At 42.2% G+C, this 18,204-nt stretch overlaps 1 protein-coding gene across 1 annotated transcript in view; it reads right to left on the bottom strand.

Moving 5' to 3' along the window:
• Positions 1–18,204, bottom strand: part of tmem45b (transmembrane protein 45B) — a 48,978-nt gene that overhangs the window by 19,534 nt on the left and 11,240 nt on the right. Inside the window, exon 2 of the mRNA XM_043676945.1 lies at positions 10,700–10,895. Within this exon, the coding sequence (XP_043532880.1) occupies positions 10,700–10,874 (175 nt within the window). The 5' untranslated portion in view covers positions 10,875–10,895. The remainder of the gene's footprint in view (positions 1–10,699; positions 10,896–18,204) is intronic.

Raw genomic sequence — 18,204 nt, 5'->3', positions numbered from 1 at the left:
ATCTCAACTCTGATTTCCAGCATCTGCAGTTCTCATTTTTGCCTAGCAAATGTTGTTCCCTTTTTCAAGAAGGGGAGTAGAGACAACCCTGGTAATTATAGACCAGTGAGCCTTACTTTAGTTGTGGGTAAAGTGTTGGAAAGGGTTATTAGAGATAGGATTTATAATCATCTAGAAAGGAATAAGTTGATTAGGGATAGTCAACATGGTTTTCTGAAGGGTAGGTCGTGCCTCACAAATCGTACTGAGTTCTTTGTGCAGGTAACCGAACAGGTGGATGAGGGTAAAGCAGTTGATGTGGTGTATGTGGATTTCAGTAAGGTTCCCCACAGTAGGCTATTGCACAAAATACAGAGGCATGGGATTGCGGATGATTTAGCAGTTTGGATCAGAAATTGGCTAGCTGAAAGAAGACAGAGGATGGTGGTTGATGGGAAATGTTCATTCTTGAGTTCAGTTACTAGTGGTGTGCTGCAAGGATCTGTTTTGGGTCCACAGTCGTTTATCATTTTTATAAACAACCTGGATGAGGGCATAGAAGAATGAGTTAGCAAATTTGCAGATGACACTAAGGTCAGTGGAGTTGTGGATAGTGCTGAAGGATGTTGTAGGTTACAAAAGCTGCAGAGCTGGGCTGAGAGGTGGCAACTGGAGTTTAATGCGGAAATGTGTGAGGTGATTCAGTTTGGAAAGAGTAACAGGAAAGCAGAGTACTGGACGAATGGCAAGATTCTTGGTAGTGTAGATGAGCAGAGAGATCTCGGTGTCCATGTACATAGATCCCTGAAAGTTGCCACCCAGCTTGATAGGGTTGTTAAGAAGGCTTACAGTGTGTTAAGTTTTATTAGTAGAAGGATTGAGTTTTGGAACCATGAGGTCATGCTGCAGCTGTACAAAACTCTGATGCGGCCACACTTGGAGTATTGCGTACGGTTCTGGTCACCACATTATAGGAAGGATGTGGAAGCTTTGGAAAGGGTTCAGAGGAGATTTACTAGGATGTTGCCTGGTATGGAGGGGAGTCTTATGAGAGAAGGCTGAGGGACTTGAGGCTGTTTTGTTCGAGAGAAGAAGGTTGAGAGGTGACTCAATTGAGACATATAAGATAATCAGAGGTTTGGATGGTGATGGCTAGCACGAGGGGCATAGCTTTAAATTGAGGGATGATAGATATAGGACAGATGTCAGAGGTGGTTTCTTTACTCAGAGAGTAGTAGGGGTGTGGAATACACTGCCTGCAACAGTCGTAGACTCGCCAACTTTAAGGGTATTTAAATGGTCATTGGATAGACATGTGGATGAAAATGGAATAGTGTAGGCTTCAGATTGGTTTCACAGGGCGGTGCAACGTTGAAGGCTGAAGGGCCGGTATTGTCCTGTAATGTACTATATTCTATGCTCTAAACCCTCATCCTGCCCTGCACCATGGGAACACTCAGAATCTGCATTGTTTTGGGAGAACTCCTGGGCATTGTTTTCAAAACTAATGTGTTTCTATTCACAAATAGGATGTGAATATATTGCCCCTTCCTGGTTGGCCTTCAGAAGGTGATGGTGAGCTCCTTTCTTGAACTGCTGCAGTCCACATGCTGTAACCATAACATCCATAGGGAGGGAATTCCAGGATTTTGATCCAGCAATATTGAAGGAACAGCAGTATATTTCCAAGTCAGGCTGATGAGTGGCTTGGAGGGGAACTTGCAGGTGAAGGACTTCTCATGTATCTGCTGCCCTTGTCTTTCTGGCTGGTAGTGTTCGTGAGTTTGAAAAGTGCTGTCAAAGGAACTTTGGTGAGTTTCTGCAGTGCATCTTGTAGATAGTACACACTGCTGCTACTGACCATCTGCATTGGAGAGAGTGCATGTTGTGCCAATCAAGTGGGCTGCTTTGTTCTAGATGGTGCCAAGCTTCTTGAGTGTTATTCAAGCTGAACCCATCCAGGCAAGTGGGAAATATTCCATCACATCTCTGGCTTGTAAATGGTGGATGGGCTTTGGGAAGTCAAGAATTGACAGATTCTCACCTCACCTCTGGAATTCAGCTCTTTTGTTCTTGTTTGAACAAAGGCTGTCATGAGGTCAGGAGCTGAGTAGCCCAGCAGAACCCAAACTGGGTGTCTGTAAGCAGGTTATTGTGAGCAAGTGCTGCTTGACAGCACTGAGAGAATGCTGATTGGGCAATAATTGGCGAGGTTGGAGTTGTCCTGCTGGGCAATTTTCTGCATTAACAGGTATATGCCAATGTTGTAGCTACCCTGGAACAGCTTGGCTAGGAGAGTGGCAAGTCTTGGAGCACAAGTCTTCAGTACTATTGTCAGAATGATATCAGGACCTTTGCAGTAACCAATGCCTTCATATCAGTAACTGTTTCTTGCTATCAAGTGGAGTGAATCAAATTGGCGGAAGACTGGTGTCTGTGATGCTGAGGACCACTGGAGGAGGCCAAAGTGGATCATCCATCTGGCACTTCTGGCTGAGAATTGCTGCGAAGGCTTCAGCCTTATCTTGTGATGTGCTGGGCTCTTCCATCATTGAGAGTGGAGACATTTGTAGAGCCAAGGCCTCCAGGGAGTTGTTGGATTTTCCACCACCATTCACAATTGGATGTGGCAGAACTGCATAGCTTTGATCTGATCTGTTGGTTGTGGGCTCGTTTCGCTCTGTCTATCACTTGCTGCTTATATTGTTTGGCTCACATGTAGTCCTGTCTGGTAGCTTCACCATTTTGATACCTCATATTTAAGTATGTCTGGTACTGCTCCTAGCATGTCCTCCTGCATGGTCCATAGATCCCCTGGCTTGATGATAATGGTTGAGTGCGAGATATGCTGGGCTGTGAGGGTACAGACTGTACTGGTGTACAATTTTGCTTCTGTTGATGGTCCATAGCACCACATGGATGGCAAGCCTTGAGTAGCTAGATCTGTCCCATTTAGAACGGTGATAGTGTCACACAACATGGAGTATATCCTCAATGTGAAGGCAGGACTGTGCTTGATTTCTCTTATCAATATTGAATGTAGATTTCTCCAGCTTCCTCATTTCCCCTCCCCCCACCTTATCTCAGTCCCAACCCTCACATTCAGCACCGTCCTTTTGACCTGCAATCTTCTTCCTGAGCTCTCCGCCCCCACCCCCTCTCCGGCTTATCACCCTCACCCTCACCTCCTTCCACCTATCATATTCCCAGCGCCCCTCCCCCAAATTCCCTCCCCCCTACCTTTTATCTCAGCCCACTTGGCACACCAGCCTCATTCCTGAAGAAGGGCTTATGCCCGAAACGTCGATTCTCCTGCTCCTCGGATGCTGCCTGACCTGCTGCGCCTTTCCAGCACCACATTTTTCAACTCTGGTACTCCAGCATCTGCAGTCCTCACTTTCTCCTAGTTTTCTCTTACCAATACTGTCATGGACAGTTACATCTGCAGATTGGTAAGGATGAGGTCAAGCATTTGGTTCCTTCTTTTGGTTCCTTCATCATCTTCCACAGACTCAGTCTAGAGCTATGTCCTTTAGAACTTGGCCAGTTCGATTAGCTATGCTGCTGCCAAACCATTCTTGCTAGTGCATGTTGAAATCCTCCACCCAGAGTATATTTTGCTCCCTTGCCACCTTCAGTGCTTCCTCCAAATGTTCTTCAACATGGAGGAGTACTGATCCATCAGCCGATGGGAGGATGATAATCAGCAGAAGGTTTCCTTGCCCATGTTTAACCTGAAGCCACAAGACTTCATGGGGTCCAGAGTCAATGTTGAGGAGTCCCAGGGAAACCCCGTTGTGATTTGTATACCACAATGCTGTCACATATGCTGGGTCTGGCCTGCTATTGGGAAAAGGTGTATTCTTCTGAAGCAGTGTCACTTGACTCGAAATGTTAACTCTGTTTTCTTTCCACAGATGTTGCTATATCTGTTGAGTTTTTCCAGTTATTTCTGTTTTTGTTCTGAGGTCCAATTCCATGATTACACAGGAGTAGACCATTCAGTTCCTCAAGCATGTTCAACCATTTAATAAGCCCATGGCTGATCTGTGGCATCTAACTCCATAAACCTGTCTTTTGCCCACATATCTTAATACCTTTGCTTAACAAAAGTTTATCTATCTCGGACTTAAAATTAACAACTGATCCAGAATCCACGGTTATTTGTGGAAGGTCCTTCCAAACATTAACTGTCATTTGTGTGGAAGTGCTTACTAACATCTTTCCTGAACAAGCTAAGCAATTCTTAGACTGTACACCCCAGTTCTAGAATCTCTAACCACTGGAAGTACTTTATCTTTAATTACCCTGTTTTTTCCTGTTAGTATCTTGAAGAGTTTGATCAGATCACACCTTAATCTTCTAAATTCTAGAGAAAAATGTCCTAATTTGTATTATCTCTCCTCATAACATAACCAGAGCATAATCAAGGTAAACTTGTATTATACTCTCTCTGAGGCCAATATTTGCTTCCTCAGGTGTGATACCCAGATCTGTTCACAGTACTCCAAGTTGGTCTACCCAGAGTTTTGTATAACTGTAGAATAACGTCTGCATCCTTATATTCCAGTGCTGTAGATATAAAAGCCAGCATTCTATTAGCTTTCCAGACTATTTTATACACATATTTGGGACATTGTAAAGATCTATGCACCCGAGTCCCCAGGTCTCCTTGGACATCCACTGCATAGAACATAGAACATAGAACATTACAGCACAGCACAGGCCCTTTGGCCCTCAATGTTGCACCGACCTTTGAAATTAATCTGATGCTCATCTAACCTACACCAATTCATTATTATCCATATGTATGCCCAATGCCCATTTAAACGCCCTTAACGTCAGCAAGTCTACTCCTGTTGCAGGCAAGCCATTCCACATCCCTACTACTCTCTGAGTAAAGAAACTACCCCAATTTCTGTCCTAAATCTGTTATCTCTCACTTTAAAACTATATTTCCTTGTACAAAGTTAAAAATCACACAACACCAGGTTATAGTCCAACAGGTTTAATTGGAAGCACACTAGCTTTCGGGGCGACGTTCCTTCATGAAGGAGCATCGCTCCGAAAGCTAGTGTGCTTCCAATTAAACCTGTTGGACTATAACCTGGTGTTGTATGATTTTTAACTTTGTACACCCCAGTCCAACACCGGCATCTCCGAATCATATCTCCTTGTGTTAGCCATCACCAGCTGAGGATAAAGGCTCTCACTGTCCACCCTATCTAACCCTCTAATTATCTTATACGTCTTGATTAACTCACTTCTTAACCATCTTCTCTCTGACAAAAACAGCCTCAGTTCCCTCAATCTTTCCTCGTAATACCTTCTTCCATACCAGGCAAAATTGCAGTAAATGTCCTCTGAACCCTTTCTAAAGCTTCCACATCCTTCCTATAATGTGGTGACCAGAACGACACACAGTACTCCAGGTGCAGCCTTATCAGTGTCTTGTACACTCAATCCCCCTACCAATAAACGCCAACATACCATATGCCTTCCTAACAACCCTATCAATCTGGGTGGCAACTTTCAGGGATTTATGCACCTGGACACTGCGATCTCTCTGTTCATCTACACTGCCAAGAATTTTACCATTAGCCCAGTACTCTGCATTCCTGTTTCTTCTTCTGAAGTGAACTACCTCACACTTTTCCGCATTAAACTCCATTAACCACTTCTCAGCCCAGCCCTACAGCTTATCTATGTCCCTCTGTAACCCACAACATCCTTTGTCACTGTTCACAACTCTGCCTACCTTAGTGTCATCCGCAAATTTACTAACCCATCCTGCTATGCCCACCTCCAGATCATTTATAAAAATGACAAAACAGCAGTGACCCCAAAACAGACCCTTGTGGCACATTACTGGTAACTGAGCTCCAGGATTAACATTTCCTATCAATCACTGCCCTCTGTCTTTTTTCAGCTAGTCAATTTCTGATCCAAATCACGAAATCACCTTCAATCCCGAAACTCTGTATTTTGTGCAATAGCCTACGGCGTGGAACCTTATCAAACGCTTTACTGAAGTCCATATACACCACATCAACTGCTTTACCTTTATGCACCCATTTAGTCACCTTCTTGAAGAACTCAATAAGGTTAGTGAGGCACGATCTACCCTTCACAAAACTGTGTTGACTATCCCTAATCAAATTATTCCTTTCCAGATGATTATGAATCCTATCTCTTCTAACCTTTTTCAGCATCTTCCGCTGGACTTTACTTCATACCATCACGAAAGAATGGTATGATCTATCCTTTGTCATTCCAAAATCGAAAACATCACACTTCCTTAAATTGAACTCCATTAGCCACAGTTTTGTCCATTCACTTCATCTATCCTTTTGTAATTTCATGCTATCATCTACACTATCTATAATGCGCCTAACTTATAGGTAAGGACAAAGTTTCCTTTGCTGAAGGACATTAATGTGAACCAGATGTGTTTTTATATGAATTAACATTCATTTAAGATTTTAATGCCCAAATGTTATTGAATTCAAATTTCACCATCTGCCACTCTTGGATTAGAAGTTATACCCCTGGATTATGAACGTTCTGATCACCACCTTAGTGTGCAGAAGACCTTCACTTCCCATTCTGGATAATCCTCCTCTCTGTTGGGTTCTGTTCCCACTCAGCAATTAGACTAACAGCAGCCACTCTGACTGTGATTGAGAGAGTGACTAGAGACTTCAGGAAATCAGAAATGTGCTCAGGGAAGACACAAAACCAGCAATAATTAACATTTTACCAACCAAACATATTATTCATAGAGAATGACTTTTCTCAATGGGGAGGGTCCCCAGTTGACCCCTCCCCCACTGTTTTGGGGCCATTTGCAGTCTGGGCCTGGGCCTGGGGTGTGGCTAGTGGTGAATGTGAATTGCCGCCAGTGAGACTGAGGGAACTGATAGACATTCTGAATAAGAGTCATCCTCAGGGCAATATGCCTGGTTCCTAAAACCATAACATAGACTCTAAGATATGGGAGCAGAACTAGGCCATTTGGCCCATTAGGTCTGCTCTTCCATTCCACCATAGCTGATATGTTTGTCAGCTCATTCCCCTACATTCTCCCTCTAACCCTTGATCCGCTTACTAATCAAGAACATATCTGTCTCTGTTTTAACTACGCTCAATGACGACCTCCACAGCTGTCTGCGGCAATGAGTTATATCAATTAACTAGCCTTTAGCTGAATAAATTCCTCCTCATCTCCATTCCAAAGTGTCATCCTTTCACTTTGTGTCTTCAGATCATATTCTCTCCAATTAGCCAGACATCTTCACTATGACCACCCTATCCAGGTCTCTCGGTTTCAATCAGATCCCTCCCATCCTTCTAAACTTCATTGAGTACAGACCCTCAAATGACTAGTCCTTCATCCCTGGGATCATTCTTGTGAACCTCCTCTGAATCCCCTCCAATGCCAGCACATCCTTCCTTAGATACAAAACTGCTCACAGTATTTCAATTGTTGTCTGACCAGAGCCTTATACAGCCTCAGCATTCCTTCCCTTGTCATCTAGCAATCTTGAAATGAATGCTAACAATGCATTGCTGGCATTGACCAGGTGATGACAATTGTTCTGAGTTGCCCACTCATTCTCCCTATTGTTAAACTCACATCAGTATTTGCACAAAGATGGAGTAGTATTCAATATGTAGTATTACAGCAGGATTGAAATGGATTCCTGAAGACTTGAAGAGAAATTGAGTTTCATTTCAATTGATTGAGCACTTCCCAATGATATGACAGTAAAGAACAGTGTTCCCAATTAATCTGGATATGTTCCAGGAGATGTCAACACATGACCCACCTTCGATGATCACTGTCTAGACTCTGGTCATGCAACACACTTGGGATCACGGATCCAAACCTGTGACTTTTCAATGTTTACCATCTGACTGAACATAAACTAAATGTCTAGAAAGGCAGGAGCTTTCTTTCTTTGGACCAATTCATGTGTTTTTGGGGAAAACAAGTACAACAGAGAGCTCACAACATTATTGCACAAACAAACTTTACTAATTCAATCTATTCTTCGGCGTGTATCATTCTGAATGTGACAGTGGGTGTGGTTGGATATACTATAGACTTATAGAGTCATTGAGTCATGGAGTCCTACAGCATGGAGACAGGCCCTTTGTCCCAAATAGTCCATGCTTATCAAAATGTCTATCAACACTAACCCCATTTCCCTGCACTTTGCCCATACCCTTCTAAACCTTTCCTATCCCTATATTTGTGGAAATGCCTTTTAAATGTTATTAATGTACCCGCCTCAACCAGTTCCTCTGGCAGCTCATTCCATATGCGTACCACCCTCTGTATAAAAAGGCTCCCTTTCATTCTTTCTCCTCTGACCTTAAACTGATGCCCTCTAGTCCACGATTCCCTAACCCTGGAAAAAAGACTGAGTGCATTCACCCTATCCATATCTCTCATGATCTGATACACCTCTAGAAGGTCTCCCCTCAGTCTCTGATGCTCTAAAGAGAAAGGCCCTAGCTTGAGTAACTTCCCCCGATAAGTCAGACCATTCTTGTAAATTTCTTCTGTACTCTTTCCAGTTTAATAATATCCTTCCTATAGCAAGGTGACCAAAACTGAACACAATACTCCAAGTGCAACCTCACCAATGTTCTGTAAAACTGCAACATAACTTCCCAACTTCTATACTCAATGCCCTGACTGATGAAGGCCGGTGTGCCAAAAGCCTTCTTCGCTGCCCTGTCTACCTGTGACTCCACTTTCAGAGAACTGTGAACCTGAACTCCAAGATCCCTCTGTTCCACTACACTCCTTAAGGCCCTATCATTCACCATTAAACTCCTATCTTGATTTGACTTTCCAAAATGCAAGACTTCACACTTATCTATATTAAACTCCATTTGCCATTTCTCAGCCCACTTCCTCAGCTGATCAAGGTCCTGCTGCAATTTCTGAAAAACTTCCTCGCTGTCCATGATACCGCCTATTTAGTGTCATCAGGAAACCTGCCAATCATGCCTTTGCACATGCTCATGCAAATCATTGATATAGATAACAAACACCAATGGACCCAGCACCAATCCCTGAGGTACTCCAAGGGTCACAAGCCTCCAGTCGACAAGCATCCTTCCACTGTTACCCTCTGCTTCCTACCATTAAGCCAATTTTGTATCCAATTTGCCAGCACCCCCTGGATTCCATGTGATCTAATGTTCCAGAGCAGCCTATCATGTAGAACCTTATCAAAAACCTTACTGAAACATACAGACTACATCTACTGCTTGCCCTCGTCAACCTTCTGGTCACTTCATCAAAGAACTCTTAACAAATTTGTGAGGCATGACCTCCCACTCACAAAGCCATGCTGACAACTCTGAATCAAACCCTGTCTTTCCAAATGCATGTATAACTTATTCCTCAGAATCTTCTCAAGTCACTTATCCACCACAGATGTTAGGCTCACTGGTCTGTAGTTCCCAGGCTTTTCTTTGTAACCTTTCTTGAATAATGGCACAACATTCACTAGGCTTCAATCTTCTGGGACCTCACCTGTGGCTAATGATGATGCAGAAATATCAGCCAGGGTGCCCACAATCTTTTCTCTAGCTTCTCGCAGTGCTCTTGGACCAGGAGATTTATCCACCTTCATACATTCTAATATATCCAACATTTCCTCGACTGTGATATGGACTGTCCCCAAGATATCACCACTACCTTCCCCAAGTTTGCAAGTCTTCATGTCTTTCTCCATGGTAAACACTGAGGAGAAATACTTGTTGAGAATCTCACCCAACTTCTTTGGTTTGACATACACATGTCCACTTTGGTCCTTGAGGGGCCCTATTCTCTCTCGAGTTATTCTTTTGCCTTTAATACACTTAAAGAACCTCTTTGGATTCACCCTAAACTTCTCAGCCAAGGCTATCTTGTGCCTCCTTTTCGCCCTCCTGATTTCCTCCTTCAATAAACTCCTGTATTCCTTGTATTCCTCCAGGGACTCCCTTATTCTATTGTGACAGTGTGTTAGTGTGTGTGCAGAATCAGTGACAGGGTGGCATGGTGGCTCAGTGGTTAGCACTGCTGCCTCATAGCACCAGGGACCTGGGTTCCATTCCTGCCTTGAATGACTGTCTGTGTGGAGTTTGCACATTCTCCCTGTGTCTGCATGGGTTTCCTCTGGGTGCTCCCGTTTCCTCGCACAGTCCAAAGATGTGCAGGTAAGGTGAACTGGCCATGCTAAATTACCCATAGTGTCCAGGAATGTGTACGTTAGGTACATTAGTCAGAGTTAAATATAGGATAATAGTCTGGGTGGGTTACTCTTTGGAGGGTCAGTGTGGACTTGTTGGGCCAAAAGGCCTGTTTCCACACTGTAGGTATTATACGAGTCTATGACAGTGTGTTAGTGTGTCTGTGCGAGGTCACTGTGACAGTGTGTTAGTGTGTGTGCAGGAGGGTGTGTGAGAGTGTGTGAGGGAGGGTGTGTGAGTGTGTGAGAGTGAGCATGAGAGTGCGAGGGAAGGTGTGAGGGTGTGTGTGAGGGAGGTGTGTGTGTGTGTGTGTGTGTGTGTGTGTGTGTGTGTGTGTGTGTGTGTGTGTGTGTGTGTGTGTGTGTGTGTGTGTGTGAACAGCCACTCTGAGGATAAATGCCAGCTTCCTCACCAACTGATCAGTTCATTCTTTGGCAACAATCCCTCAGAGACTGAGAATACTCACCCACAAGTGAGAAAACAGCTTTGGCTATCCCCTCAGCAAATTCCACCCGCTCAAAGCATAGTCGGGATGTTTTCTTCTTCTTCAGGAAGAATTTGAGTGGATACTTCATAGACCACCAGAGTCCGAAGAGAAGGAAGAAACTGCCTGGCAGTGCGTGTCCTTTGAAATTTGCCATGAGCTGATTTGGACTCAAACCCTGTAGAGACAGATTTTCCATTAGATTGCTGGCTGTGAGAGTCCAGGCACACATTAATCTTTCATCATGTGCAGCCGTGGGATTAACCATTGATAACAACAACTACCATTTATATAGCATCTTTAGTGTACTGACATAATAATAATGCACCTCCCAGGAACATCACTGAGCAGAGATTGGCTTTGAGCGAGGTACTGGGATAAGTGATCAACAAAGTGGACTTCAAGGAATATCTTAAAGGAACAGAGAGAGGAAAAGAGGTTTGGGAGGGAATTCCGAATTTTAGGACATAGGGAGCTGAAGGCACAGCCACCAATGGGGGAATAATTAATATCTGGGGTGTTCATTCCAGCAGAATTAAAGGAGATTTTGGAGGTGACTGTAGCTGGTGGAAATCATAGAGATCCAGGTGGTTCAGATTGTGAAGGATTTTGAAAAGAATATGTGAATTTTAATTATCAGTGAAAACTCTGTTTCTTGTTCAACAGATACTGCCAGATCTAATCATTTTCTCTTGCATTTTCTGCGTTATATATTCCACCAGCTTTAGACAGACGTGACCTCACCTTCACAGGTCTATTCTTCTGTCAATTCAAATTTTTCAAAATACTCAGTTAGTATTGGTAGATGGATGTTAAGCTGACAAGAGTTGCTTTTTCCCATTGTCCTTTTTAGACAATGGAGGCTCATTTGAAAAGTTGCAATTCACTGGCACAAATTCCAAGTCAAGAAAACTTTGGTAAGTTTAACTAATACCTCTTCAAATTTACCACTTAGTTTTTAACCAGTAGGTCTTAAAAGAAATATCAGACTGTCAAGATTAAGTCTCATTATTTGCTTCAGGACTTGGTGATGCCGGTGTTGGGGCTGTGGCAGACTAAGTTAAAAATCCCACAACAAAGCTAGTGCTTCCAAATAAACCAGTTGTACTATAACCTGGTATTGTGTGATTTTTAACTATTTTCTCCAATACCCTTCAAGTTAAATTAAATAAAATATTTAATTATTTTCTGCTTTTAGAAATATAATCTGCTCTTGGATTATACCAAATAACTCTTGTGAATGTTTTCTGTATACATTTGACTATACACTTGTCCACTAATTGTTCAGTTTGATTACTCCATTCAGTTAACATCTCATGCTTTTAAAATTAGCCTCACTTAACTTTAAAGCCTTGTTTTATCACTCACATTTTCCCTCTCAAATCTAAAATCAACTTTAATTGTATTATAGTCACTATTCACAAAATGTTTCCTCATCATCCGGTCATTAGCTAATTCTAGTTTGTTACTCAAAATTAGATTTAATATGTTGTATATCATTTTAAGTTGGAAGCAATCCCAAATATATCCAATAAATTAATTGTCTTCATTAGTTTTGTTTCTTTCAATTTATGTGAAAATTAAAGATTTCCATTGTATTTTCTTTGTTTTTTTGTTCAATGTTTTCCTGATTTCCCTAATTATTGACTTCTCCTGACTTCATTGAGATATCTGGGAGAAAGTGAGGACTGCAGATGCTGAAGAGTCAGAGTTGGAAGAGTGTGGTGCTGGAAAAGCACCACATCCTTACTTCATCAGAAATGTGGAGGGGACGGGTGCTGAGAGATAAGTGGGGGGGTGGGGGTGGATCTTGGGGAAAGGTAAGTGGGATGGTGATAGGTAGATGCAGGGTGGGAGGTAATTGTAACAGGTGGAGTATGATCCACCTTGGAGTTGTGCATTCAAGAAGGAAATATGGAGAGTACAAAGCCAGCATATTCCAATAAAAAAAAGGTTGGAACTATCAAATCCTGTGAATCCTGGATATCAAGAGACACATTTCATTGGACTGAGAGAAATAAAGGGAGGCTTATGGCACGAACAGAGGGCTCAAAACAGCAGAAGCCCTAGAGGAATATACAGTGTGCAAGAGGGAATTTAAAAGGGAGATTCGGAGAGCTAAAAGGGGATGTGAAAGGATACTGGCAGGTAAAATGAAGGCAAATCCGAGATTGTTTTTACATGTACATTAAGGGTAAAAGGATAACAAGGAAAAATGTAAGGTCCGTTAAGGACCAGTGTGCTAAATTGTGTGTGGGTCCAGAGAATGTAGGTAGGATTCTAGATGAATACTTTGGGTTGGTTTTCACTAGTGAGAGGGACAATATGTGGATAAGACCTAAGACCATAAGAAATAGGAGTGGAAGTAAGGCCATTCGGCCCATGGCTGATGGGCATTTCAACACCACTTACTTGCACTCTCCTCGTATCCCTTAATTCCTCGCGAGATTAAGAATTTATCAATCTCTGCCTTGAAGACATTTAATGTCCTGGCTTCCACTGCGCTCTGTGGCAATGAATTCCACAGGCCCACCACACTCTGGCTGAAGAAATGTCTCCTCATTTCCATTCTAAATCGACCTCCTCTAATTCTAAGGCTGTGCTCACGGATCCTAGTCTCCCTGCCTTTTGGAAACAATTTCCTAGCATCCACTCTTTCTAAGCCATGAATTATATTGTAAATTTCTTTAGATTTCCCATGAATCTTCTAAACAGTAATGAATATAATCCCAGGATCCTCAGCCAGTCATCATATGTTAGGCCTACCATTCCAGAGTTTATCTGTGTGAATCTTTGCTGGACAAACTCCAGTGCCAGTATATCCTTCCTGGGGTTTGGGGCCCAAAACTGGACACAGTATTCTAAATGGGGCCTAACCAGAGCTTTATAAAGTCTCAGAAGCAGATCACTGCTTTTACTTTCTAACCCTATTGAAATAAATGACAACATTACATTTGCTTTCTTGACAATGGACTCAACCTGCAAGTCAACCTTTAGAGAATCCTGCACTAGCACTCCCAGATCCCTTTGTACTTTGGCCTTATGAATGTTCTCACCGTTTGTAAAGTAGTCCATGCCTGTGCTCTTTTTCCCAAATTGCAAGACCTCGCATTTGCTCACATTGCATTTCATCAGCCATTTCTTGGACCATTCTCCTAAACGTCTAAATTTTTCCACAGCCTCCCCACCTCCTCAGTACTACCTGCCTGTCCACCTAACCTCGGATCATCAGAAAACTTTGCCGGAATGCCCCAGTCCCTTTGTCCAGATCATTAATATATGAAGTGAACAGCTGCGACCCCAGCAATGAACCCTGTGGGACATCACTTTTCACCGGCTGCCATTCCGAAAAAGAACCTTTTATCTGATCTCTCTGCCTTCTGTCCGACAGCCAATCCTCAATCTATGTCAATAGCTTACCTTGAACCCATGGGCCCTCAACTTACTCAGCAGGCTCTCGTGAGGCACCTTATCAAAGGCCTTTTGAAAGTCTAGGTAGATAACATCCACTGGGTTTCCTTGGTCTAACCTACTTGCTACCTCTTTAAAGAATTCTCACAAACGTGACCTCTTCTTACTAAATCCATGCTGACCTGTTCTAATGTGACCCTGCACTTCCAAGATTTTAGAAATCTCATCCTTAACGATGGATTCTAGAATTTTACCTACAATCAAGGTTAGGCTAATCTGCCTATAATTTTCCATCTTTTGTCTTGATCCTTTCTTGAACAGGGGGGTTATAATAGCGATTTTCCAATCAGCTGGGACTTTCCCTGACTCCGTGAGTTTTGAAAGATCATAGTCAGTGCCTCCGCTATTTCCTCAGCCACCTCCCTCAGAACTCTAGGATGTAGCCCATCTGGGCCAGAGGATTTATCCATTTTTAGATCTTTTAGCTTTTCGAGTTCTTTCTTTTTTTAATGGCTACCATACTCAACTCTGCCCCTTGACTCTCCTTAATTGTATTTATTAAGTTCTTCAGCTATTTCCTTATCTCCCAGCATGAGCTTACCTGCATCAGTTTGGAGCAGTCCTATCTCTACTTTTGCCTCTCGTTTGTTTCTTATGTATTGAAAGAAACTTTTACTATCATTTCTAATATTACTGGCTAGCTTACCCTCATATTTGATCCTCTCCTTCCTTATTTCTCTCTTTATTATCCTCTGTTTATTTTTGTAGTCCCCAACCCCTCCACCCCACCTCCCCACCCCACTCTGTGGTAATCTTTCTTTTCATTGGAATTAATCTCTGTACTGTGTTCTCAATTACACCCAGAAACTCCTGCCATTGTTGCTCATTAGGCTCTGCTTCCAATCGATTTTTGTCAGTTCCTCTCTCATGCCCCTGTGATTACCTTTATTTAACTGTACCACCATTACAGCCAATTTTGCATTCTCTCTTTCAAACTGCAGACTGAACTCTGCCATATTGTGATTGTTGCTTCCTAAGTGTTCCCTTAGATCTTTTATAAAGTCTGACTCATTACATAGAACTAAGTCCAAAATAACCTGTTCCCTTGTGGGCTCCATGACTAGCTGTTCCAAAAAGCCATCTTGTAAACATTCCATAAATTCCCTTTTTTGGATCGACCGGCAACATTATTCACCCAGTCCATTTGCATATTGAAGTCCCCCATGATCATCGTGACCTTGCCTTTTTGACATGCTCTATTTATTTCCTGGTACATCTTGCTGGGAGGTCAGTACATAACTCCTATTATGTTTTTTTTTTGCCTTTGTGGTTCCTCAATTCCATCCACATAGACTCCACATCATCTGACCCTATGTCATTCAGTGCCATAGATTTAATTTCATTCTTAACTAACAAGGCAACCCCACCCCCTCTGCCCATCTCTCTGTCTTTTTCATAAGTTGTAAATCCTTGGATGTTTAACTGCTAGTCCTCAACCCCCTGCAACCATGTCTCTGTGATGCCTACCACATCATAATCATTTACAATGATTTGTGCTGTTAATTCATCTACTTTGTTACGAATACTATGAGCATTCAAAGCACCTTAATGCTAATTTTCTTATAGTCTTGATTTCCATCACATTTAGTAATATGTCCTCAGTTATCTTTCCTTTTGCTTCATTCCTCATCTGCCTCAAACTTAAACCCTGCACACATGCTAACTGCTGCTTATCTTTCTACTTGATAGAAATCAGGGAGATGGTCTGTAAAACAATTAAAGAGATTAGCACAGATAGAGAGGAGGTTCTGAGTGCTCTGGCAGATTTAAAATCAGATTAATCTCTAGGGCTGGATGAAATCTATCCCAGGTTATTTGAGTGAGGCAAAGGAGGAAATAGCAAGATGCTTTCAAAAATTTTCAATTTCCAAAATATTCCCTTATCATCCGGCCACAGGAGAGGTGCTGGAGGACAGCCAATGTGATACCGTTATTCAAGAACGAGGCAAGGGATAAACCAGGAAACAACAGGCCCATTTAGCCTAACCTCGGTGGTAGGTGAACTATTGGAAGCAATTCTGAGGGGCAGATTTAATCTGCATTTGGAAACACAGTGATTAATTAAGAGTAGTCAGTATAGTTTTGTTGAAGGGAACTCATATCTGACCAACTTGATTGAATTTTTCGAAGAGGTGACCAGGTGTGTCAATGAGGGTAATGCTTTAGATGTAGTCTACTTGGACTTCAGCAGGGCTTTTGTTAAGGTAAGGTAAGAGCCCATGATGTCCAAGGAAATTAGGCAAATTGCATCCACAAATGGCTGAGTGACAGGAAGCAGAGGGTGATGGTTGAGGGATGTTTTTCTGACTGGAGGTCTGTGTGCAGTGAGGTCCCACAGGAATCAGTGTCGGGGCCCTTGTTGTTTGTCATCTGAAACGAGAATGTTGAAGGGCTGATCAGTAAGTTCCCAGATGATACAAAAATTGGTGGGGTTGTAAATAGTGGTGAGGATAGTCTTAGATTACAGGAGGATATTTATAGGCTAGTCAGATGGACTGATCAGTGGCAAGTGGAATTCCTTCTTGATAAATGTGAGGTGATGCACTTGCGCAGGACAAACAAGGCAAAGGAATACATGATGAATGATAGGACTCTGGGAAGGATCAGAGGGACCTTGGTGTGCATGTACACCAGTCCTTTAAGGTATCAGGACAGATGGAAAAAATGGTTAAAAAGGCATATGGTATATTAGTTGAGGCATAGAGTTTAAGGACATGGAGATTATACTGGAACTATATAAATGTTGGTTAAGTCATAGCTAGAGTATTGTGCACTTTATAGAACAGTATTGATAGCACTGGAGAGGGTGCAGAAGAGATGTACCAGGATGTTGCCTGGGTTAGAGATTATCACTTATGAAGAGAGATTGGACAAACTGTGATTGTTTTCCTTAGAGTAGGGGAGATTGAGAGGGAATGCAGTTGAGATGTATAGAATTATGAGGGGCATAGACAGTGTAGGCAGAAAGAAAAATATTCCCCTTGATGGAGGGATCAATGACCAGGGGTCATATGTTCAAGATAAGGGGCAGAAGGTTTTGAGGAAATATGAAGAAAAATGATTTTACCCAGAGGGTGATGTTTCCTAGTATTATGAGAATGTCTGATATATTAATTAAAGATTTCATTGACTGAGTGTATCAATATGTTATGGATTTTTTTGGAATTAAAACTTCACAAAGCAAAGGAGACAGGCTGAAACAAAGAAAATGTTGCATTTGCAAAGAAGACAAGCTGTTTGACAGGAGTCACAGAGTCTATGATATGTCTCCATAGATGTCACCTATGGTGGGTGTAATGAAGCTATTTAATTGTTGAACACTGTCAAAGTCTGAGTTAACTTCCCTTCAAAGGAGTAGCCTTTTACCTTAGTCTTTCAGTGAAAAGCCCCAAAGTTTGACAGGTGAAACCCACTGGAAGACCTCATTACCAAAAAAGGTGGGTTCCTACAGAAATGCAAAATGAGCAGCTTTAACTGATCCCAAAAGAGACCCAGAACCACCACCTTGTGTGTAAAGAAACTTTGCCTATACAGCAGCATTTGTGATAATCGGTTGTTTTTTTCTTAATTTACCTGTTAATTATCAAAGCATTCTTAAGGTAACACTTTTGCAGAATTTTCTATTAATTCCCCAGACTTGAGGTTATATATTAGGTTTCAAGAAGGGTCATTATACATATTTCCAGTTTAAACTTTTTATTAATAATCTTTACAACTTTACTTAAGTAGATTTTATTTACAATAAACTAGTTCTGTGTTTCAGAATTAGAATTCTTTCTGTGTGGAAACAGGCCCTCTGGCCCAACAAGTTGAACCTAACCTCTGAAGAGTATCCCACCCAAACCTATTCCTCTACATTTACACCGACTCATGCACCTAACCTACATATCCCTGAGTACTATGGGCAATTTAGCATGGCTAATCCACCTAACCTGCACATTCTTTGGACTGTGGGAGGAAACCAGAGCTTACAGAGGAAACCCACACAGACGCAGGGAGAATGTGCAAATTCTATG

Source organism: Chiloscyllium plagiosum, chromosome 35, assembly GCF_004010195.1.
Source record: "Chiloscyllium plagiosum isolate BGI_BamShark_2017 chromosome 35, ASM401019v2, whole genome shotgun sequence".
Classification (NCBI taxonomy): Eukaryota; Metazoa; Chordata; class Chondrichthyes; order Orectolobiformes; family Hemiscylliidae; genus Chiloscyllium; species Chiloscyllium plagiosum.
The sequence above is the reverse complement of the archived record's forward strand: the minus strand, read 5'-3'. Positions and strand labels throughout refer to the sequence as shown.